Source organism: Ptychodera flava, chromosome 15, assembly GCF_041260155.1.
Source record: "Ptychodera flava strain L36383 chromosome 15, AS_Pfla_20210202, whole genome shotgun sequence".
Classification (NCBI taxonomy): domain Eukaryota; kingdom Metazoa; phylum Hemichordata; class Enteropneusta; family Ptychoderidae; genus Ptychodera; species Ptychodera flava.
In genome coordinates this window covers 4,151,227-4,177,107 of record NC_091942.1, presented here as the reverse complement: position 1 = coordinate 4,177,107, position 25,881 = coordinate 4,151,227, and the positions used below count along the sequence as shown (strand labels likewise).

The 25,881-nt window shown below is 39.2% G+C and overlaps 1 protein-coding gene and 1 long non-coding RNA gene across 2 annotated transcripts in view; one reads left to right on the top strand and one right to left on the bottom strand.

Annotated features, from left to right (window-relative positions):
- LOC139150944 (uncharacterized) overlaps window positions 1-25,433 on the top strand; it is a 43,467-nt gene extending 18,034 nt beyond the window's left edge. Inside the window, exons 2-3 of the long non-coding RNA XR_011556303.1 lie at window positions 23,534-23,681; window positions 24,715-25,433. This is a non-coding gene — a long non-coding RNA (uncharacterized lncRNA). The remainder of the gene's footprint in view (window positions 1-23,533; window positions 23,682-24,714) is intronic.
- Window positions 949-19,240, bottom strand: LOC139150939 (galactosylceramide sulfotransferase-like). The gene is made up of 2 exons (XM_070723424.1): window positions 18,817-19,240; window positions 949-4,882 (listed from the first exon to the last, which is right to left on the bottom strand). Exons 1-2 carry the CDS (start codon window positions 18,936-18,938, stop codon window positions 3,835-3,837), a joined length of 1,170 nt encoding a protein of 389 aa, XP_070579525.1. The 5' UTR covers window positions 18,939-19,240; the 3' UTR covers window positions 949-3,834.
- Window positions 25,434-25,881: the final 448 nt, after the last annotated feature.

Sequence of the window (25,881 nt, the reverse complement as noted above, 5' to 3'; positions counted from 1 at the left end):
AACATGACAACTGTTGTAAAAATTGCATAGTAATGAGAGAGTAACAGGCAGGATTTCGAACTCGATGTACTGCCGTTGATGTTGCTGATGTCGTGCCGCTGTCGATGCGTGTATTTCAACAGATATCGATGACACAAAAGCAAGATTGACAAAAACCATCATCGAGTAAATATTAAAGCATGCTTTAAAATTTCATCATAGTCTGATTAGAAAATTCCATTCCGAAATTCTGTATCGAGTTTATGAATGCGATTTTTCATGCCAAAGTCCAGTCTAAAGGTCCAGTCCATGAGTCAAGGCCAGACATGATGACACTACCCTTATAAGGACACAAGTGCGGATTGCATTATTATCAACTTTGACAATTTATGTTTAAATGTAGCCCAGAAAACAACCTTAAAATTGAAGAATGGCCAAATTCTTGGGCTAAGATAATCTGTCCTTCAATTGTAAGACATTCATTTCTTATTGAATATAAAATTTTTCAGTAATTAAAGTTTACCTTTTCGAAAGTCAGACAACTTTATCTTATTTACTGCTCACAAGCATTTTATTCATACTGTTCATTTCATAGCTTGACCTGAGGGCCTTATGGTGAACGTCGCGACTCTCTTCGTAATGGTGTCACTGTCCGCATTTCGCTCTGCTGAATTGGCGCCTCTTCTGTCTCTAACCTGGCGACAATATCGCTATGAAAACAGATAATCCTCTAGGCGTGTCAGGAACACATTTACGTACAGCACAAGGACGGGATGTACATGTCGTTCTGTCACTCACATCTGGTTGTCACCATTGTGACAAAATAAGTAGTACGAACACAGCGTCACTTGGTAAGGCCATTTAAAGAAAATTCTTTGTTTTCCGTCCTTGGATTTTTGAAAAACCTACAGCCAGCCAGAAAAAACACAGACAAAAAACACAAGTGTATTAACATAGGTTCAATTTTTATTTCGTTTCCTTTGGAAAAATAATATTTTTATTTGTAATAGTGTTAAAATTGCGTTTGCTTTCTTAATTTTCTCTGAAAACCAACCAACACGGCAAACATAGAATTTTATTTAAAGCGCCTAATGTGATTTACCGTATCCTAACTCGACCAGGGCATGTATAAGGAATATTTAACTGGGACGAATGTGAGTGCCTTGTTAAATTAAAACCTGTATGTTTAAAAGTGTTGATGACGACCTCTACTGTGACCCCTTGGCACAACATGGATCAAACAAAATCCCTCACAATAGAGGGATCACAGTCCCTCCTGGTGGAGGGGTCACAGTCCCTCCTGATGGAGGGGTCACAGTCCCTCCTGATGGAGGGGTCACAGTCCTTCCTGATGGAGGCATCATAGTACCTCCTGAGGGACTGTGCTTGGATAATTCGTGCTTGGATTGTTTGAGAAGATTTTTGGGTGTAAACGTCAGTTTCACCTTTTCAATTACATGTAATAGTTCTGGAGGATCCACAGTAATTATTTTAACTCAATACTTTCAAGCTCTTTTGGACATGTCAAATACTAATTGTACCGTCTATACGACATTTATCGACTAGTAAAATATATGGACAGTTATGAAATATGAATGTTATTGATAAAATCAGATTGGGCGTTTGATAATATGAATATTATTAAATGAAATCAGATTGGTATTTTATCAGGGTTGAGCTTCTTTTCCATTCTGCAGTACTTTAAAATCACGAACAGATCCAACAGGGGTTGAGTTTCCTCACTGCTCTGCAGTACAGGGAAGAGTCATTAAAAACCAATGGATTACACCCGACACAACCGTTCATGGCATGTCCAATTATAGTGTTTAGGTGGAGGGACTGTGGTTACGTGTATGTAAAGCGCCCCCTTTACAACCTTGTAACCTCTTGCTGAGTCGAATAAACAGTCAAGGTCGTCTGTGTGTGTAACGTACAAAATTCAGGCTTACTCGCACCTGTTCGAAGCTGGCTTTGTTTACAGGATTTACGAATAAGTAAACATGGAAATAAATAAACAAAAAAATCTGTGTAACGAACAAATAAGTACAGAAATAAGGAACACGCATCTGAAGACATCGTAAAGAGATTAAAATTGTTATGAGAATTGGTGTTAGCATTCACAATATACAGCGAGGGACTAGTAGACGTACTTGGAAGGCACACTTGCCCCGCTATGATCATCCCAAAGAACATTTGAGGATCGGTTGTAATCGACACTCAACGAAAGATGGCTTGAAATGGTCGCTGCAGGCACACACTTTAGCTCTGAAGACTACTTTGGGCGTTTTGCGATATTGTTGATGTTATATGATTGCTAAAACACAAACTTGACGTTGTTTTTTGTGTTGACGAAAATTTTACTACCTTTCTCGGAAAATACACCAGCTAGATTTGATTGAAAACTTACGATATTCGTCTTGATTTTACCTAGAACCAGCTTTAAAGCCAGACAAACGATTAGAGGCAGTCAATAAAATATGATGATAAAGAGCTACCCTTCACGGAATAGATGACACGCGTAATAGTTTTGCTTGTTAATATCTACTATGAGACATTGCCACATGAAAATGAAATGCTTCAAACGTTGAAAATAAAATAAATTGGATGATTCAATACACAACGTTAAAGCCCCAATAGCTGCGACTGTGCAATAAACCGATCTCAAAATATCCTCAGTTTTCCAAGGGTTTTCTTTGAATAAGACCCATTTAAAGACTGAAAAAGTGTATAACACTTTCATTAGCGTCGAAAGTCGCAATTAAATTCTCACGTTTTAACACCATTTTAGATTTCCCGCCATTTTCAAAAAACTTATCATGTGACAGACTGGAGAAAATAAATATTACAACAACAAAATGTTGCCATTATGTGTTGTGCATTCAAGTGAATGACATCATGCTTGTTTCTTTTTTGATATGTGCAGGAAATACTCCATTTTTTGTACTTTTCCGTGGGTGCGCCATTTTATAAGTGCGGCACCCTTTTGTTATTTAACCTGTTAAATTGCGAAGGTATGTTCCAAATCAGTGAGCAGTGATACTTCTACACATGTTCTTCAGTTAGCACACTTACACGAACCAACCTTGGTTGAAAATAAAATCATGAAAATAATGCATAAAATTCGCAGCTATTGGGGCTTTAAAACATCGCTGTCAAACATGAACAGAGAGGCATGAAAAGAGGGGATATATAAGCAAGGTCAAATATCGTTGTTAATGAATCCAATCAAACAATTTCATATTTTACATATATCATAACTACATAGCAATGGAGCTACGAATACTCAGTCCATTTTAAATGAGAGCAGTTTCATTGGTCAGATTGAGAAAAAATTGTGTAAAATTGTGTGCATCTATTATATAGAGAAATGTGACCCAGTATACATATAAACTACGCGGGAAGTAAAATTAAAAACAACAAAATTCAACTACTTCTCATTCATCGTACATGATGATAAGTCACCGCGCGACCTTCAACTATTTTCGATGAAAAATCGACTTAGTCCGCCTCTGCAAGAGACGCGGTACACGGTGTAGCTGAAATGAGTCAACACTTTCTGTTTCGATATTTTTGGACATCACATCTTTGGAACCACTTGAATTGCGTCATAAATGAAGAATGCGCATGGCCTTGAAAAGGAATCACGTGATCGAATTCAGCATGGACAGTTGAAAATATTATCTCTTTATGTTACTTTGAACCGAGGTGACATCCGTCGCGAGCTTAAATTGAAGTTAAGAAACGGTGCAAACAAGTGGCGATAAAGTCAGCGTTTAAGTGCACAGAATATATTTATTACGCTACCAAATTACGCATTCAAATAAGTTCAAAGGTCAAAAACTGGAATGACATATCTCATATTCCCATCGCATCTTTCCTCAGCATGGCATGAAACTCCACATCACGAATGAAACTAATGCGACAATCTGCATCGGCGTTTTCCTTCATCACAAATCCGTCTTCGCGCTGTTGTATCTTCTTCGTTCGTTCGTGATCGACGCAGCGATCGTAGAATTGTTCTTGTCTCAGTCTGAATTCCCTGAGATCGTCGTCGAAACGTTTCCCGAAGCCGTTCACCTTCCTCCAAAAGGTCTCGTTGAAATGTTCAAACAGAAGTACGTCGGCGTGATTCCACTCTCGTATTTTGTCCACAGTTGATTGTTTAAGTTTATATCGCCGACTTTTGCTCCGTATGCCTTTACTAATGTGCAAAATATCGTCCAGTCCCCAACACAATACATTTTTCATTAAGACCAGAGACTCCTCGTAGTAGTCCGATATCAACACCAAATCAAGCTCATTGTCTAATTTTGCTACCGTCTCGTTGATAACCTCTTTATTGTCATCAAAACGGTGATGGAAACCCAGACTGAACAACATACCATTTCTTATTTCGTCCTTCATAAATCCTTGCATTAGTTTCTGGCGGTATACATCCGGGGTTTTCATGAATGTTTCAATCGGGTTCTTCACTCCAGAGATTTTGAGCTTCTTAGCGTAGTCATAGTAACCAAATGTTGACTCAAACCTATGGACCGGATCGCGTAGTATGGTGATGTAGGTCCCGTTAGCGACAACTTGTTCAAGTTCCCGTCTGTTGTATCTGAGGTGACTGGCTATTATGTCGAAAGAGCGACCTCTACCGGGCCTCGGATTCTGTGTGAGGAGCATTTTGCGGGAGAACAACTCTGTGGTACTGAAAATATGATTATCCTTCGGTAGGGCGAAAGTCAATCCATGCGTAAAACCAAAACGTTGAATGATGGAGTTGGTAGTTGAACTTGCTGTCTTGTGAGTCTTAATAAAGACTATGTGTTTGGTTGAATTACAGGCAATATTTGGGAGTGTTGTCGAAACCGAGGTTGGTACGTCAGTGTGATGTCCGTTGTTCATATTCGATATCCTGAAATTGAATTCAGAAATACACATAGGTTGAAATTAAACTCCACTAGTTGTGTCGTTTATTTTGGAATGCTTTTGTTGTGTTTTTGCAAATTCAAGTTTCATGTTCAAAACCTCAAGCAGAATCGAAATGCCGACTCCCCTATGAGTGTTATCACATTACTATGTTTTTATGGACAACGCAGTTTTCGTCCAGACAATAATTTACTTCTAAACAATCGTGACACTCAGTCAGTGACAGTCTTGTACACAAATGCATTTGTTGACGTGATTAATACTTTTGTGACATACTCATACAGAGAGAAAGAGAAAATGTTCTAATTTTCTAAAACAAAGAAAAAGAATATTTCAAAAGTCACAAAAAGCACAGTTGGTATCGCTTCTGCCCGTCTGTCATTTTCTGTTTGTCCGACTGCCTTTCTGACATATATAAGAGAGCTGTCACAAAACTTGTTCACTCAGCAAAAAACAACTATTTCTGTAATAAGGTTAGTGAGAGTCGTACATCGAAGCAACTGTTTGGTATCACACATAAATTACTTGGGTCTAAAAAAGCCTCCCCTACACCAACAATATTCCCTGCAGTAGAACTTCTGGACTTTTTTCAAGAAAAAGTTGAGACAATCAGAGCCAGTCTTGATTGTCAAAATATCTCCCAGCCTTTGAGCTCAGAAAGTTGCTTTCGAGGTATGCCTCTCAGTAACTTTAATCTTGTAAACGATGATATTGTAAAGAATGCCATTTTAAGTTCCACTGCAAAGACATGCGACCTAGACGCAATGCCGAACGATTTGTTGATAAAATGCTAGACACCGTGTTACCATACATCACACGGGTTCTCAATCGTTCCCTTGAATCGGGCATATTCCCTACTAGTTTCAAAACTGCTCTTGTTAAACCACTGCTGAAGAAACAATCTCTTGACCCAAATCAACTAAAAAACTACCGACCTGTCTCAAACCTTTCGTTTTTGTCTAAAATACTTGAAAGAATTATTCTATCACAATTAACTGTTCATCTTACTTCCCACAACCTTTTGAATCCTCTTCGGTCTGCATACAAACCACACCACAGTACTGAAAGTGCTCTATTGAAAATAGTCAATGACATTCTGACCTCCTTGGACTCTGGCAAAATTACCATTCTCACTCTCTTAGATCTATCTGCTGCATTCGATACTGTCGATGACGGCATCCTCCTCCACCGTCTTGAACATACTTTTGGCATCTCCGGAACTGCTCTATCCTGGTTTCAATCTTACCTCTCAGGCAGAACTCAAACTGTAACTATCAATGGCATACGATCAACAACATCATCTATCTCTTTTGGTGTCCTGTAAGGCTCAGTTCTTGGACCCGTCCTATTTGTTTTGTACACTGACCCTCTTTTTAGCCTCGTCAGAAAATACTCATTAAATCACCACGCCTTTGCCGATGACAATCAATTATACAAGGAAACCACAATCGATCAAATAAAATCAACTGTTGAATCTGTGCAAAGTTGTATCACTGCCATCAAGCAGTGGATGACATCTAATAAACTTCAGTTGAATGACAGTAAAACAGAGGCAATACTTATATCTTCACCCAGACAAGCTGCCAAATCATCTCTCCCTTCATCCATAATTCTGGGCGATTTTGATATACTTTTCGCCCCGAGTGTCAAAAACTTAGGAGTCACACTCGACTGTAACATGAATATGTGTGAACATATGCAGAATATTTTCAAAGCTGCATACATTCAAATTAGACAAATTAGCTCTATTTGTCACTTTCTCTCCGTACAGGCTACTCAAACGTTGGTCTCTGCATTTGTTCTGTCTCGTTTAGATTATTGCAATTGTCTCCTTTCTGGTTGCCCTAAACAGCTTATAGACGTGTTGCAAAGAGTGCAAAATGCTGCCGCTCGTCTATTCTGTAATGCTAAAAAGTACGATCATGTTCAACCCCTTTTGCAAATTACACTGGCTGCCTATTAGTTCTCGTATCCACAACAAAGTCGTATCTACTTGCTTCAATTCACTAGTACGGGCACAGGGCCGCAATATCTCTCTGAACTTCTACATCAATACACTCCAAAAAGACAAATCCGCTCTTCCTCAGATTCTCGACTTCTCAGTATTCCAAGAGTTTCCACGAAGACGTTTGGCGAGAGATCTTTCTCTTACATTGGCCCTGCATTATGGAACAAACTTCCTTCTGACCTTCGCCACTCCAACTCTACCCTTTCTTTCCGCCGTTCCCTCAAGACTTTTCTCTTTAAACAGTAGTTTAACCTTTTTCGTTTACGTAGTCTCCAGTCCCGGTGGTTCAACATTTCCTCTGTTTTATTGTATTGTCACTATTGCGCCTAGAGCTCTGTTCAGAGATTAGACGCATTACAAATGTACTTTATTATTGTACTTGGGCCTCAGCCCAAGTACATTTGTTTTCATTCCGTGGGAAAAAACTGTAAGGTATAACCATTTCTGGCTGAGACCAGGGAGGGCAAAATGTATTGGCTTCATCTTTCTTGGCATAATAAATGGCGTAATGATGTTAACTGAATGGAAGTGCTGCTCTCAGCCAGTCTTGAATAAGTGAGATGTGAATATAAATGCTTCTCTATCTGAGTTTTTGCCACAAAATCTTCTGAATATAATCAAAATGTGCATCGAAATGCAACAATTAATGCACCCTCCGTTTCCTAGGCGATGGCACGACCCTTGCTACACCCACTGGACGAGCCAAAGTGGGAGGGGTAATTTCGGTTTGGTCGAACAGGAGGGCTCGAGACCAGAATTTAACATTTAAACTTGAAACATGTTTAATCACTGACAAGATGTGGATTAGTGTTAATCAAAGAGAAAGTTTGAAAAGGAAGGTTTTATATCCCGGACACAATGAAAAACATTACGACTGGAAACTGTACCCCCGGTTGAGAATAGTAATGCCCACAGCGATGGAGAACACTTATCCTTGAGCTGAGAAAACCAGACCATCATTTCGAAATAGAGCTGCAGATTCGAGAAGCTCGTTAAAAATAGCTAGGTACACCCCATTTAAGGGGTGGTTTCGAGTCTTGAGGGCAAATTTCGCCTCCTTCATTTAGAAATCGTACGTTTGTTTTTCCAGGGGAACACATCATTTGACACAAAATTTGCATGAAAAGGGGTCGCCAGTAAGCACGTGGTCAAATCTGGCATAAGAAACAATATGAAATGTTGGGTAAAGCCAGTCCAAAATAAACTGATTTGAACTTTTGTGTTTTGTAATTTATACCACTGCAGTAACATGACTTTTTTTTAACAACATCACACAATGTAATACGTTTTGAAACTGAATACTCCGACGTATTCTGTGTCCCCTTTGCTAAAAATACGGTATGCCGATTACCATGTAAGGAGATGATGACGTCAAGACAGATTTGTAGTGCGTTTGGTCTTGGATGGTGCACGAAGTTTTGTCGAGGTAGCTTGTGTATTATTTCCTAAATGGGAGATATTAGGGTCGATCTAAAAGAAGGCCGAAAATGTTATGATACTCTAAGCGAGCTGAACTCCAATGCGAATGGTTGGATAATTTGGAGGATGTCTAGACTGATCTCGTCCCATTAAGATTATTTGGCGGTCAGTATTGAATTTCAACTGCGTCACAAGTTTGCGTCGAACGGTCAACGAACGATATTTTAGAAATCTGGAGACATGGCACATCGCAGTTTTATTTTAGTATTTTATATTTTACAAAAGATGTAAGAAGCAATGATTTTGTTGAAATTCTGAAAAAAATATAGGAAGATTTGATCGCGAACACATTTTCACTTGGGGTCAACTAGCCCTGCGTACGATGCTGTGTGTTCCGCTACAGCTAACCGCCCCGCTCACCACAGCCCTGCAAAGACCCGTACGTTGGGTCGATGACTTCAAATCCATTTTGGGACTTGACGTAAAAAGCCAAATTACTGCCGAAATTCAGCGTTCTTGGGCCCAAGTCGTATCCCAGCCTACCTCAGCTACTCGATCGCTTCCAAAAATGACAGTCTTTTATTCACTTCTCGTAAATAACCGTCGATGTCGGCAACTCTCTCGCTGGCCCTGCGTACGATGCTGTGTGTTAGCTGTAGCACATAGCATCGTACGCAGGGCTAGGGGTCAACATGGGGTCGCAGCCATGTTGCCTCAAAACTTATTTCTGTCTGCACTCAAAACTCAAAAATGTCGCATATGAACCTGAAAAATCGATGTAATTTTGTCAAACTTCGGCGACATTTCAGCCTATAGACAAAATTTCATCTAGGTAAGGTAAATTTACTGAAATTTGATCGACAAATAATCCTGAGCTTGAACGTGACCGGGAAGTCATGCATCCGGCCAGCTGCCCATATGGCCGGGTGCATGAGATTGTTTTCAAGCGACGGCGGCAGACCGTTCGGGGCTCTGGATATGAACCTACCGCCGGTGTAGCTGTAATAACTGTTGCGTTGTTTTTAATCACCACGAACGAAGTCCGCGGGGACTTATAGGTTTGGTCATGTCCGTGCGTCCGTTCACGCCTAGTACCCAACCCCATACAGATGCACGTCGATTTGTTTCACAATGCTTTCAAATTTGGCCGTGTTAGAGGACTTTTTAGTTTACACCTCCATAGACTCCCATGTATAAGGCAGTTCTCCATAGATTCGCATGTATGATGCCAAGAAAAATAAAAATTTAGTTTCTCATCGTATTCATATTGCCTAAAGGATGCCGTGACAGAGTTTTTTTGTCCCCACGGATAAAGTCCAGGGGGCTTATAGATTGGCTCATATCCGTCCGTGAGTCCATCAGTGAGTCCATCGGTTCACGCAGATATCCAGACATTTTGACAAAATATCATGTGACCTTGGTGACCTTTGACCTCAAATATACATTATTGTCCATAACTCAGTAACCACAAGTGCTAAACCTTTCATATTTGGTATGATGGGACACCTTATGACGCCACATATTGTACCCCATTAATTATGTGCATATCTAATTATGAGCGAGCCAATAGAGCAAGAGGTCTGATTTCTGGTATATAGGAATAACTTAGCAATACAATTATGACAAAATGTGACGTGACCTCAATGACCTTTGACCTCAAATATATATATTTGTCCACAACTCAGTAACCACAAGTGCTAAACCTTTCATATTTGGTATGATGGGACACCTTATGACGCCACATATTGTACCCCATTAATTATGTGCTTATGAGCGAGCCAATAGAGCAAGAGGTCTGATTTCTGGTATATAGGGATAAGTTAACAATATAATTTGTTTGACAAAACTTCACGTGACCTCAATGACCTTTGACCTCAAATATACATTATTGTCCATAACTCAGTAACCACAAGTGCTAAACCTTTCATATTTGGTATGATGGGACACCTTATGACGCCACATATTGTACCCCATTAATTATGTGCATATCTAATTATGAGCGAGCCAATAGAGCAAGAGGTCTGATTTCTGGTATATAGGAATAACTTAGCAATACAATTATGACAAAATGTGACGTGACCTCAATGACCTTTGACCTCAAATATATATATTTGTCCACAACTCAGTAACCACAAGTGCTACATCCTTCATATTTGGTATGATGGGACACCTTATGACACCACATATTGTACCTCATTAATTATAAGCATATACAATTTTGAGCGCGCCAATAGAGCTAGAGGTCTGATTTCTGGTATATAGGAATAACTTATCAATACAATTATTTTGACAAAATGTCACGTGACCTCGATGACCTTTGACCTCAAATATATATATTTGTCCACAACTCAGTAACCACAAGTGCTACATCCTTCATATTTGGTATGATAAGACACCTTATGACACCACATATTGTACCTCATTAATTATGCGCATATCTAATTCTGAGCAAGCCGATAGAGCTGGATGTCCGATTTTTGGTATATAGGGATAACTATAGGGTAGAAATCTAAATATGCCCATCTAAATATTAGACATCTACCATCGAGAACAAAAGAAATTTGCTGTAATTTGAATATTTAAGGAGTTTAAACAATTCCCGCTATAAATAAAGAACCCCTGCCTCAAACTCCACAAAAGTTGCTAGACATATTTTGCCGTTGTCATGCCATTGCTTCGTTTAATAACCAGTTAATCAAATGCCTCATTGACAGGAGGAAATTCAAGACCATATTTGAATAGTAGTATATATTGTCCTCAAAATTACTCTATCACGGCCCAAGTACTCATTGCCTTCAGCAATACTGCCTTGTTATTATTATTATTATTATTATTATTATTATTGTACTTGGGCCTCAGCCCAAGTACATTTGTTTTCATTCCGTGGGAAAAAACTCTGTAAGGTATAACCATTTCTGGCTGAGACCAGGGAGGGCAAAATGTCTTGGCTTCATCTTTCTTGGCATAATAAATGGCGTAATGATGTTAACTGAATGGAAGTGCTGCTCTCAGCCAGTCTTGAATAAGTGAGATGTGAATATTAATGCTTCTCTATCTGAGTTTTTGCCACAAAATCTTCTGAATATAATCAAAATGTGCATCGAAATGCAACAATTAATGCACCCTCCGTTTCCTAGGCGATGGCACGACCCTTGCTACACCCACTGGACGAGCCAAAGTGGGAGGGGTAATTTCAGTTTGGTCGAACAAGAGGGCTCGAGACCAGAATTTAACATTTAAACTTGGAACATGTTTAATCGCTGACAAGATGTGGACTAGTGTTAATCAAAGTAAAAGTGTGAAAAGGAAAGGTTTTATATCCCGGACACAATGAAAAACATTACGACTGGAAACTGTACCCCCAGTTGAGAATAGTAATGCCCACAGCGATGGAGAACACTTATCCTTGAGCTGAGAAAACCAGACCATCATTTCGAAATAGAGCTGCAGATTCGAGAAGCTCGTTCAAAATAGCTAGGTACACCCCATAAAGGGGTGGTTTCGAGTTTTGAGGGCAAATTTCGCCTCCTTCATATAGAAATCGTACGTTTTTTTTCCAGGAGAACACACCATTTGACACAAAATTTGCATGTAAAGGGGTCGCCAGTAAGCACGTGGTCAAATCTTACATAAGAAACAATATGAAATGTTGAGTAAAGCCAGTCCAAAATAAACTGATTTGAACTTTTGTGTTTTGTAATTTATACCACTGCAGTAACATTACCTTTTTATGACAACATCACACAATGTAATACGTTTTGAAACTGAATACTCCGACGTATTCTGTGTCTCCTTTGCTGAAAAATACGGTATGCCGATTACCATGTAAGGAGATGATGACGTCAGGACAGATTTGTAGTGCGTTTGGTCCTGGATGGTGCACGAAGTTTTGTCAAGGTAGCTTGTGTATTTATTTCCTAAATGGGAGAGATTAGGGTCGATCTAAACGAAGACCGAAGAATGTTATGATACTCTAAGCGAGCTGAACTCTAACGCGAATGGTTGGATAATTTGGAGGATGTCTAGAATGATCTCGTCTCATTAAGATTATTTGGCGGTCAGTATTGAATTTCAACTGCGTCACAAGTTTGCGAAATGAGTATTCCGTCGAACGGTCAACGAACGATATTTTAGAAATCTGGAGACATGGCACATCGCAGTTTTATTTTAGTATTTTATATTTTACAAAAGATGTAAGAAGCAATGATTTTGTTGAAAATTCTGAAAAAAATATGGGAAGATTTGATCGCGAACACATTTTCACTTGGGGTCAACTAGCCCTGCGTACGATGCTGTGTGTTCCGCTACAGCTAATCGCCCTGCTCACCACAGCCCTGCAAAGACCCATACGTAGGGTCGGTGACTTCAAATCCATTTTGGGACTTGACGTAAAAAGCCAAATTACTGCCGAAATTCAGCGTTCTTGGGGCCCAAGTCATATCCCAGCCTACCTCAGCTACTCGATCGCTTCCAAAAATGACAGTCTTTTATTCACTTCTCGTAAATAACCGTCGATGTCGGCAACTCTCTCGCTAGCCCTGCGTACGATGCTGTGTGTTAGCTGTAGCACATAGCATCGTACGCAGGGCTAGGGGTCAACATGGGGTCGCAGCCATGTTGCCTCAAAACTTACTTCTGTCTGCACTCAAAACTCAAAAATGTCGGATATGAACCTGAAAAATCGATGCAATTTTGTCAAACTTCGGCGAAATTTCAGCCTATAGACAAAATTTCATCTAGGTAAAGTAAATTTACTGAAATTTGATCGACAAATAATCCTGAGCTTGAACGTGACAGCTCGCCTTTTCCGGGAAGTAAAGTATCCAGCTGCCCATACACAGTTGCCCATATGACCAGGTTTATGAGATTGTTTTCAAGCGACGACGGCAGACCGTACGGGGCTCTGGATATGAACCTACCGCCGGTGTAGTTGTAATAACTGTTGCGTTGTTTTTAGTGCCCATGGACGAAGTCCTGGGGGAGTTATAGGTTTGGTCATGTCAGTCCGTCCGTCCGTCCGTTCACGCAGATATCTCAGACATGCCCTGGTCAATTTCTTTCAAACTTTACACAAAAATAGTACCCAGCCCCATACAGATGCACGTCGATTTGTTTCACAATGCGATCGAATTTGGCCGTGTTAGAGGACTTTATAGTTTACACCTCCATAGACTCCCATGTATAAGACAGTTCTCCATAGACTCCCATGTATAAGGCCAAGAAAAATAAAAATTTAGTTTCTCATCGTATTCATATTGCCTAAAGGATGCAGTGACACAGTTTTTTGTCCCCACGGATAAAGTCCAGGGGGCTTATAGATTGGGTCTTATCCGTCCGTGAGTCCATCAGTGAGTCCATCGGTTCACGCAGATATCTCAGACATTTTGACAAAATATCATGTGACCTTTGTCAAATATACATTATTGTCCATAACTCGGTAACCACAAGTGCTAAACCTTTCATATTTGGTATGATGGGACACCTTATGACGCACATATTGTACACCATTAATTATGCGCATATCTAATTTTGAGCGAGCCAATAGAGCTAGAGGTCTGATTTTTGGTATATAGGGATAAGTTAACAATATAATTTGTTGACAAAACGTCACGTGACCTCAATGACCTTTGACCTCAAATATACATATTTGTCCACAACTCAGTAACCACAAGTGCTACACCCTTCATATTTGGTATGATAGGACACCTTATGACACCACATATTGTACCTCATTAATTATGCGCATATCTAATTTTGAGCGAGCCAATAGAGCTAGAGGTCTGATTTTTGGTATATAGGAATAACTTAGCAATACAATTATTATGACAAAATGTGACGTGACCTCAATGACCTTTGACCTCAAATATATATATTTGTCCACAACTCGGTAACCACAAGTGCTACATCCTTCATATTTGGTATGATAAGACACCTTATGACACCACATATTGTACCTCATTAATTATGCGCATATCTAATTTTGAGCGAGCCAATAGAGCTAGAGGTCTGATTTTTGGTATATAGGAATAACTTATCAATACAATTATTTTGACAAAATGTCACGTGACCTCAATGACCTTTGACCTCAAATATATATATATTTGTCCACAACTCAGTAACCACAAGTGCTACACCCTTCATATTTGGTATGATGGGACACCTTATGACACCACATATTGTACCTCATTAATTATGTGCATATCTTATTCTGAGCATGCCAATAGAGCTGGATGTCCGATTTTTGGTATGTAGGGATAACTATAGGGTAGAAATCTAAATATGCCCATCTAAATATGAGACATCTACCATCGAGAACAAAAGAAATTTGCTGTAATTTGAATATTTAAGGAGTTTAAGCAATTTCCACTATAAATAAAGAACCCCTGCCTCAAACTCCACAAAAATTGCTAGACATATTTTGCCGTTGTCAGGCCATTGCTTCGTTTAATAACCAGTTAATCAAATGCCTAATTGACAGGAGGAAATTCAAGACCATATTTGAATAGTAGTATATATTGTCCTCAAAATTACTCTATCACGGCCCAAGTACTCATTGCCTTCAGCAATACTGCCTTGTTATTATTATTATTATTATTACTATATATACCTTGTCTTTCTTTTTTTCCTCTAGAAGTCAGAGTGAGAAAGCAAGACGTACTAATATTTCATAATACTGTGACATATTTTACAACGAGAAAAATGACAAGATTAAGATATTTTTCGTATTCACTGATGCAACTTTATTTTCTTCATGTGACGCATTTCCGAACAGGTGTTTTTTCAGGAGTGAAATTATGGTAGTTAACAAGCTTGAGGCAGTTTTTGTCATCACTAACTGTACTTTTATGGTTTCAACGATAAGAAAGGTCCTCTCAGAAACTGTGCACATCAGCTTTTGCTAATACTTATCAATATAGCGCTCTAGGGCTTCTCAGGAGATGTAACTGACACCATGCAAAGAGGCCCATTTTCCCTGCTGAAGTCCAAAATGCCATATATAGGTCCGAGCCAATTGTACTTATCGTGAAAAATATACAAAATTTTCTATTATCATATACTACGTGGAAAGGTCATTCACTCGTGACCTTTGGCCTACCAAGAAGTATAGTTGTAATAAGAAGTAAATAATGATATTGACATTGCAGGTCTGGCACAATCTGATCCCGCTTGACATCCACACCTACAGGAGTGATATAATGGCTTTGCATTTATTGTGTGCAAACATTCATTAAACGTATATGTGATGACGTACGTTACAATGAGTGGCTTCTTGGCGTAAAGTTAATGAATATTGTCATTCAAACTGCGAGTCTCGACTAGTCTTTCTGTGTTCCAAATTAGGGCCTAATTCTCTATTGGAGAGAGTGAACCGTATAGTGTCACAGCATCGCTGACATTCAACGGATGTCCTGAAGTAGACTGTAAGATCCGTCGCTCGAGGGCGCTCTCTACACCCCCCCCCCCTGCTTACGTAACGTAAGACGAGGGGAGCGTAGGGAGCGTCCTCGAGTGACAGATCTTTCAATTTAGTCCTGAAGAAAAGTTTTTGCGAACGCCTTATTTGCGAGTATCACCATGATTGCAATGTGTAATTATTGCTTCACACTGATCTTCCGGCGTTCAATTTTTTTGTGATTTTGAATATTCATACTCAACAGCAACATACCGGTGATAATGTATGGATTCAACGCTTTTTCTATTGTTCACTGTAAACTCACAAATCCAGGTCGCACTATAGCGTGCGATTACTGTGTTATGACAGTTGCCTTCTGTCACAATCCCAAAAATACTACTGCTCTGATAACACATCAACTTGGCAATACACTCTACAATTCCTGGATATAACCATCGTAGTTTTGGTTGTTTATTCGACGGTATTAAAGTAACACTGTTCGTAAAATTGTGTCAGAGGGCATGCTTCTCCCTGCAGATTGTCAGTTACATCGAATCATTGGGTGGTACAGCGCAATGAAGTTGGATTTTCCATACAATTCTTGAATGTGAGTGGCAATGGTAGTCAAGTACATATTTCTGTGCATATTCTAGACTGACAGATCCAGTCTTGTATGGTTCTCTACAGACTCCAGTTGGAGTTGGAGTCTATGTACACTGTATGCAGGTTTGCGATCGAGCCAATGTTGTCGGACTTGTAATTGCACGCTTGCTTCACAGTTAGGGACTGGTCAGTTTCTTCGGCCGGGGGGGGGGGGCGGTGGATTATTTTTTGCTGACGTCAAAAAGTGGCTGACCCCCCCATTCCAAATTTTGAAAACAGGGTGACCCCCTATTCCAAATTTCTAAAACAGGGTGACCCCCCCCCGGGCGCGACAAAGGTAAAACAAAAGATAGACATAAATTATATATTATATATATATATATATATATATATATATATATATATATATATATATATATATATATATATATATATATTATATTTTACATTTTACATATATTTATATTTTAAATAGTCATTCTACGGTATGTTTTAGTGAAATTGTTGACATGTCAGTTGTAAGATAGGAATTTCAAAGTGTCAATCTTAAAGTTTAAATACAGTACATTTTGAATGAGCTGTATTTTGAATGAGCTGTGAATGTATTTCACACTTTCTCTGCTTAACCAGATGTCCTGAACTGTTGTACAGAAATGGATGTCAATCATTAATATCAAAGAGGAAAAAGCAGTGAATCAAAAACTTTGATGGGTGTTAAGACTTGCCAACCATCCATTAAATCTACTGAGGAGCCATAGAGAGCTTTTTTAGCCAAATCTGATGTGTACAGTGTCTGAGAGGACCTTTTCTTGTGTAACATTGAAACCATAAAAGCACAGCTAATAATGACAAAAACTGCCTTTTTTAACTGTTATTTTGTTCATAAAAAAGCATCTTTCTACAGAAAACCTATGAAACAAAGGAAAATAATTGCATCAATGAGAAGGAAAGATATCTTGTCATTTTTCTATCTCTAAAATAAGTCACTGTATCAAATATATATTGTGAAATATTTGTGCATGTTGCTTTCTCATACTGAATTCTCACAGAGAGAACAGAAAAGTATCAGGAATTTGTCATCCTTTTCATATGAAATGCAGATTTCATAATGGTACACTTTCACTTAGCAAACATCAAGATATCTCTGAAAGTATGGCGCCCGAAGGGCGCGCCAAAAATATGAAACATCCTGATATCTCTGATATATATGCCTTGTATATTAAAGTCATGCACCTGAAGGGCATGCTGAAAGATGTATGATATATTAAAGTAATGAGCTTGAAGAGCACGCTGAAAAATATTGAACATACAGATATCTGTCATGTATGTATGCTTGATATGTTAAAGTTGGGCGTGCTGAAAAATATGACTGATTATTAAAGTTACGCGCCCGAAGGGCGCGCCGAAAAATACAACTGAATGATGAATTTTCACTGCATAAAAACCCTATAATACTTACTGTATTAACATGGATTATTGCCTGTATTTTAGCTGAAGAGTGCATATACAGATGAATACAGTCAAGAATCCATTTTTTGTATTCAGCCAGCCTGTATTCATGTGGATTCATGTGAATTCACGTGTATTATACTATAATACAGGCAACTCATTAATGTGAATTTATCTGAATTATTGGGTTTTCATGCAGTGTTTGTGGCTGACACTAGCATTTTAAGGCAATGATGAGCCTGTGTCAAAATTCAAAAACACACTGACCCCCCTATTGGGCATTTCAAAAACATGGTGACCCCCCTATCACCAAAGTCAAAACAGGGTGACCCCCCCATGAATCCACCGCCCCCCCCAGGCTGAAGAAACTGACCAGTCCCTTATGTTTGATTGGAGGGCACAATTGAAATCATGCTTGATTTAAACTTTTTTGCCAAATCTCTATTTCGCCTGAGTTTCCTTCAAACGGAGAAAAAAATACACATTGCGGGCCAGACAGTTTGAATAGGGGTAAGTTGGATTTCGGGAAGCACACATTTTTACTAGCCCAAGTGTATTTACCATCATAAGATTGATAGAAGAAGATTAATCATTAAAGTGTCAAAAGCCTTCAAGTTACGCATTTTCACAACACGCTGTCGGGAAATTTTTAAAATGCAAAATATCAAGAAAGATGTGCAGGTATTCGATGTGCCTTGCTTTTCTTGAGTACTACCGGGCAGTGGCGTCCTAATTGATAACTCATAGTTGTTTGTGTGTTCGATTAGTATTGATCACCATTCACTTCCCTGACGCTTTTGTCTGAACCCTAGCTATCGCCATTTTCATGTTAACTTTTGTCTCCAGAGACTTAAAAAGCCGAGATATTGGAGAAAGGAAGCATATTAAGTGTTGTATTTTTTACTCAATGGTAAGCAGTGAGCCGTTTTTTGCAAATAGCGGCAATGGTAACGATTGCGTTATTACTCGATAATCAATAATTATAACTTTGGAAGATGCCATCACCCGTCTCTGTGTCGTTATTTGATGTCAGATTGGAATTACTTACACTGTAAAGTTCCTCTTCAGATGTTCAGTTGGGAACCATGATGTGTAAACCACGACAAGGGTCAGTAGAAATGCTACGGCGACTCCCCAAAAGTATTGTCTCGCAGTGATACGCACACTCATGGTGTTGAACCCAGTCTGCAGATTCTACACGATAAGATAACGTACAACAGGGGTTGTACTGCATGTACTGAATTCCACGTTATCAGTAGATCCACGTCCACACAGGAGAATTGCGTATTTCTGAGGAAGACTCCTATACTCAAAGCAATATCGGCTACACCATAGCGATTTCCCTCCGCAATGCGTTGTTATCCAGTTTCAGATTTTCGATGTATCCGCAGTAGGTAAGCAACGGTATCGCTCAACAGCTTTGCCAGCTTCCCGTGGACTTCCAAGTTCTCGGGCGACATGCTCACGTGCTGCGATACTGTCAAGTGTGATGTAATTACGTAAGCAATGTATTTCAATGTTCTGTTAAAATTAACTAGTGTTATCAATTCGGCTGCCTCTACTTCTTGGCTAATTCGACTCTAAAATTATGTCAAGTTGGCGACTGCGCAAACATATCGGAATCTATTTTACAATTACATATGTTGTTGAGTGCAGTGAGTAGGTCATTAAGGTGCGGAATTGTGTTTTATCGTTTTTTGAAAGATTAGCTAGAAGTTTAGAAAGCTAAATTAGAATGATCCAAATCTAAATCTAAGCTTAGAACATTAAGCTTAAAGTTTAGAAATCTAACTTATAGAATCAGACAGTCCATATCTAAATTATAAAGTTTAACTACAATTAGCTTCATCTAAATATCGTTCTAAACTTCCTAAATTAGCTGAAGTTTAGAATGTTCCTCGCTGGGTGACAGTTTGTTTCACGGTGATATATCGGATATTTACGATAATTATCGCTTTCTAAATATCCTTCACAATATAAAAAATAAATAAAGTTTAGAAAGTCGGGCCTGAAGGCAAAATAGTTTTTCAACGATACATCTGATATTTACAACATACAATTATCGCTTTTTAGATAGCGTTCATAATTTATTATTAGCTGAAGTTTAGAATGTCAGGCCCGGTTTTGCCGACGGTATATCGGATATCTACGATATTAATCTGCATTCCTTAGCTACGAAACAATCGGGCATCTTCCCCAAATTATAATTGGGACCAAAAAGGACAAAGAATTGCATGCCGAAAACTCCTTTACTCCAGCGTACTTGTAGGGTCAATGACCCTGACTGACCCCATGTCCAGCCGAAGTGCAGAAAATTGTCTTTTTTGTTGCTTTGTTTTTGTGCCCTGTCTAAATTCTTTTCCAGTATGGGTGGATCCTCTGTATAGACGAGTGAGTTGACGGTCATGCGGTTTGTGCTTTGGTTATCAACGAAGATAGTCCGTTCGTAAAAAAGTAGTGCCTGATTTTAAGTTGTCTATTACCTGAACAGTACTCTTGCCTAACTTGAGCTTCAGATTTGAAAGGTTGCTGAGAAATCAGTTAAAGCTCCCAGTATCATATTCAATGTCGGTGGACTTTGCGGAGATTAGTTATTTCACTGTCATGCGGAGTACTTTGGTTATCCATGGTCCGCAGGCTAAGTTGTACCTCAGGCTGAGCTAATACGGTGTGGAAATTCGATCAAGATAGAGCCCTCATGTTCTTCAAATCTATGTAACGGTACTCTTTGCCTGACAACACGTATTTTCATTGAGTGTTACCCATAGATGTCCAGTGAATACTTTCATGTACAGCGGAGATCAAAGGAAACTTTAACCCTGTTGAATCTGTATTGAGCTTTCTCAACCACCCTAATAAATACCAATCTTAATGTATGAATAATATTCATATTTCATGGCTATCTTATATTTTTCGTAGACGATACACACATTCTCTACGCGGGACACTTTTAGTGATACAAAGGTCTTTTAAAATTTGTACAGTTTCATGGGTATCAATGCTGTTTTTAAATAATGTTACAACAATTAGAAATACGGAAACAAGCAGCATGTGTTTGGCGAGAAAATAAAATATTAATGAAAGAGCGACGTCTTAAATCTTTTTTATACATGTTACTACTGATGTGAGAAAAAGATCTCCAGTACAAAGGACATTTTGCAAAGGAACATATTAAAACGAAAAACATGATACCAAGCTACCTATACCAAAGTTTGAAACGATCTTGCCTGTTGAACTGGAATTTTTTCAAATAGAGGTGACTGCAAAGCCTTGTTTGCAACATCATGTGCTTAGTTTTGATGTCATGTTTGAAATGGAAAAGGAATACGATAGTGTTGAACTGCTGTCCGACAATCATTGTATTCAAGGTGTTAATCAATTAGGTGTCAAATATGCGGTGAGTAAAGGTCATGGCTAAATTTTAGACTATTATGCAGATGTATGCAGAGCTTCAACGTTGACTTTGAACGCCGGATAAGAACGTTATAACTAAATATTTAACATTCAACGAAACCATCAACCTTCCCTATATAGTTGTTCTGGTTCCTCTTTTATAGTTTTCATGCAGAGAAAGAAGTGGGATAGCGGGATTTTGTTGTTTTACGGTAGTGGGTCGGAGTTGATTGAAACTGAGGATAGAGTTTTGCAGTTGGCAGTGTGATGTAAATACAGAGGAGCACGTCGAGGTGTTGGCGGTAGGGTCAGGCGTTTCCCAGGCGCGTCCTGACTAATCTCGTGCTGGGGCTACCAGGCTTTGACCTGGAGAAGGGGTTTGGCATTAGACTAGGAGCAGCCTTTCCCCTCCCTGCCGGCGGTAACACTCTCATGGGGTGCGAGATTTCGGTGAGTTATCTAATCCGTTGTCGCCACACATTTTTTCTCTTCTAAGGAAAGACAGAGTGGTCTGAAATAGTGGAAGAAGAAGAAACTCAAAGATCATTATATTTTTTTAAACACCAACATCGCAGTTAGTAGAATTTTCCTGTCCATGGGCGATGTAAAATAACATGATAAATACATCATGTAGTGGAAAGGGTATTCAAGCTTGGTTGTTGCCTTGTTGAGTTCGATTTTTATGGGGATGGCGGTGGAAGAAGATAAATTATTGAAAAATTTAAGCTCGTCTACATTTCTTTTTCGTGTAATTCACTTTCAATTTGTTCGGGCAACTAAAACTTTCGATAAATTTGAACAATTTAAATATCCTATTCTAACAATTAAATTAGTTCCAGTCATGTTCTTAAATGGTCTACATGAGTTTGTAGACTTGTTCCGGCTCCGTACCAGACCAAAGTCAAATTATATTTACACTTTTTCTGTGGTGGTTAAAGGGTGTCCAAGGTTGTTCTACACGTTTTCGACTTTGATTTGTGTGCATGTGGAGCTTGTCAGGTATAGCATGGAGGTAGCCCCCATGGGTATAGCAATTATTGGTCGACTCAGGTAACGGGTTGAGTTTGCTCGTCTTACGCGATAGCGTATATCTTCGGACGAGACAGTCATTTTAAATTAGAATTAAACCAGAAATTGACTTCTTTTTTCATAATTCCAGTCTAAAAATTCGATCAAGAAACAATTGTACTTTTACCATACAGTACATTAGCCCACGGTTTCGTTGAGTGACCGCGAATAAGCTCTTGCTCGGATACATTTCAATCACAGCCATTACATTTGTCCTGTAAAAATTGTAACGTTTTCACGTACAGTGGCAGCAGATTTCCGCCGTTATATGAATTCAACGATCTTTGTTGTGTTAAATGTCTTGAAAAAAGAAGAAGCGTATCTAGTGATAAAAGTAAATTGTATCTTATTATAAAGGAAATTCACCTGTGAACAAACGATTCCAAGAAACGGAATGTCTTTCTATTGACAATAAATTTCCAAGTCTGCCAATTAGAAAACATACGTCGCGTACGCCATTTACCGAGCAACTCTCGGTTACATAAATCATATACTCCAATCTTATGAAGAGTTGAGTTCTATAAAATACTACGATTTTGTTAACTAGATGTAAAGCCACGTCAGTGAATCATGGGTTTAACGAGCGGAAGTTTGGTAGAATATATCTTTATCAGCAATACAACGAAACACCTACCAACCCCTGGGGACGGACACGTAGGCGTCCCCCTATGAATATACATGTTGAGTGGACAAGCTGAATGCTATCTCAGCTTGCTTTGGGAGTAGAACTGGAAACTGTCCTTGACACTGAACCAGCTACTTGACCCTTAAATATCGCAGGCAGAAAGCATTGCTTATATTTTGCAATCCTATTGTGATTTGGACTGAAAGATCGGTCGCTCGAGGGAGCGTAGAGAGCGCCGTTGAGCAGCGGATCGTTTAGTCTGATTGTGAGGAGACCAACTCTTGTACTGACTGGCATTATTTTTCAACATAACTGTTGGATTTGAATCAAAAAAGTATGTTTTACGACAAGAATAATTAAGATGAGGGAAAATAAATCGAAAGCATGTTTAATCGCAGTTATCAAAAGTCTCATTCTAAACGTATCATTTTGCAAATCACCTGTGGGGAGTTGTCCACAAAATTGTTTTTATCGGTTGTGATGAGCAATCTTGTCCTTCGTCATATTTTGTACTGATAACACTGCCCTTATCCTAGACTTGGTTCAAGTTGGTGATTTGTAAGTGTGTGTGAATGGGGTTGGTGCAATGTTTTGTTCTGTTCTCATATGAGATGAGTGAGTGGGGTGAACGCAATATTTATTTATTTATTTATTTATTTATTTATTTATTTTCCAACAGGTTGCCCAAAATACAGGTTCATTTCGTGAAGAAAAGAGAAAAGATAAAAATGACAAAGAAAAACAAGAAAATCAAACACGACAAAAAGACAATGAAAACATAAATATAAAGTAAGACAAGAAACAAACAAGTGAAAGATTGCATACAGGTGAGTTTCACCCCTCACATACTTACTCACTACTGCACCGACTCAAAGAAAACGCATCGGATCGCTAGGAAAACCTAACCTTGTCTTCCAAATTTCAAACAGGTTTGTATGAAATAGAAGAGACTCAAGGGAAGCTTTCGCAAATGGTTTACCTCCATGCTCACCCCATTGTGCATTGAAAATGCTGGTTTTCAACAAATATGCACTCTGTCTTTCACTGAAAATAAACTAAGCCTGTGATAACTTTACATACTCCAAGAGCTCCACCAGATGTTATAATATATATTATAACACACCACATGCTCATTCCGTGTCGCGATTCGCCAGAATACGTCACGTGACGAGAAAATAGATATGTCTAGTCCCAATCGATTCGACAAAGTGACGTCAGAGGGTATTTTTGAAAAGCTATTTCCCTAAGGAAATAGTTGTGACCAAATTTGGAAAAGTGCCCGGTCACGTGACCGTAGTGTCGTCTGCAGCTTTGCAACAATGGCGGTGACTAGAACGTGATGTGCGTCCGGGATAGGTGACGACACATTCCCTAAAACAGATTTTCCAACATTTTCCAACATTCCAACAGCGTAGGAATTTGAACAGCTCATCGACGGAAAAGATTAAAGTGCAACTAAGGATGTCGCTAGGTATGCTTAGAATATTTTTCGAAAGATAGTGTTACCACGTACGTACAACTGAAACCGCACATCGCCAGGTAAACTTGTCACAATGGATTGTTGTGGTGCAAAATATCAAAACACATTAAAAACTATATAACAATACAACATGAGCATGTGGTGTGTTATAAAACACCTATAGCCTGGTCTTTATTCGGGCTATAGCGCTCGTCTATTACTCCTCGTGGCCGTGTGTTACCAGAAACACATCGCTATACCCCTCGGCCTACGGCCTCGGGGAATAGCGATGTGTTTCTGGTAACAGACGGTCCCTCGGGGTGATAGACGGGCGCTTTAGCCCTCATGACCAGGCAATAGGTGTTTAATATTGGCGTAAACTTAAGGTCTTTTGTCTTCAGTCTCGGTCGAAACTCCACGATGTCCACACAACAGTCAACACTGCAGAGATACTAAGGAGCTGACGTCAACGCCACCTGGCGTAGCATCATTACTGGCAATTCTTGCCCCATCTCGACAGTTGAAGCTACCTCGCACGATTCAAGAGGAAGTTCAGTTAGAACAATTCAGAAACCATTCATTACGCTGCCCAGAATGTGAGGGTGACACTTACGAAGTTCCGTACATCATGCAACAGACAGCAGTTTGAGCACGAAGAAAGAGTATCTGATCACCTGGAAGTCTCATTGTATGCAGTCTCCAAAGGGGCAAACGAAAAAGCAAAGAAGTCTCTGAAGTAAGGTATTTGTCTCGTTACTTATCGTATGAAATTATCTAAATTAGCTGACGAGCGAATTCGGCTGGAGGATCGTCTACGAATAGATGTCTGACGAATTAGCGTATGATACCGATGACGAGAAATGAATGCAACGCTCCGAGAGGAGAGGAGAACAGAAAATTAAGAAGATGAAACTAACTCATGAGCAGTTTATTTCAGCAACGTCAGATTCCGTGACTGTCAAAGAATTTCTCGCAACCTTTACCGGGCAACCTGCGACCATATTTCGTCAAGTACTTCAGCTTCCAGCTTCGGATCGACTCACGGTTTCGTTGCGGACGGTGGTAGTTGCAGAACAGATAGACTTTACCAATCTGTACCACAGGGTCTGGCGAGCAATATTCGTCTAGAAGTTATGAATATGATCAATAAATGTCTTGTATTAAACTTTTTTTCTTTAAACAAGCCTTACCTGTGTCATAATGAAAAAAAGTTGAATACAAGACATTTATTGATCATATACATAACTTATAGACAAATATTGCTCGCCAGACCCTGTGATCTCTACTAAGCAGGCAACGATCAGTGCAACAAACTTTCTGCCCAATCAACTCGCTACTCAACCTTCTAATCCTGTGTAGTATCAAAACTTAATTTTGACTTTGACTCTCGTCATTGTCCTAGTAGACCTGAGTGAAGCAGATTTTAGGCATGTCTGTAGTGGGCACTTTGCGTTGCTCATTGAAATTTTGGAAAGCCAAAATTGTCTGCCATATGTTAAAGGTATTTGTCATTTAGCTTCAGCTTGCCTTTCATTCATTCTCCTCCACCTATTTCCTGAAGCATGGAG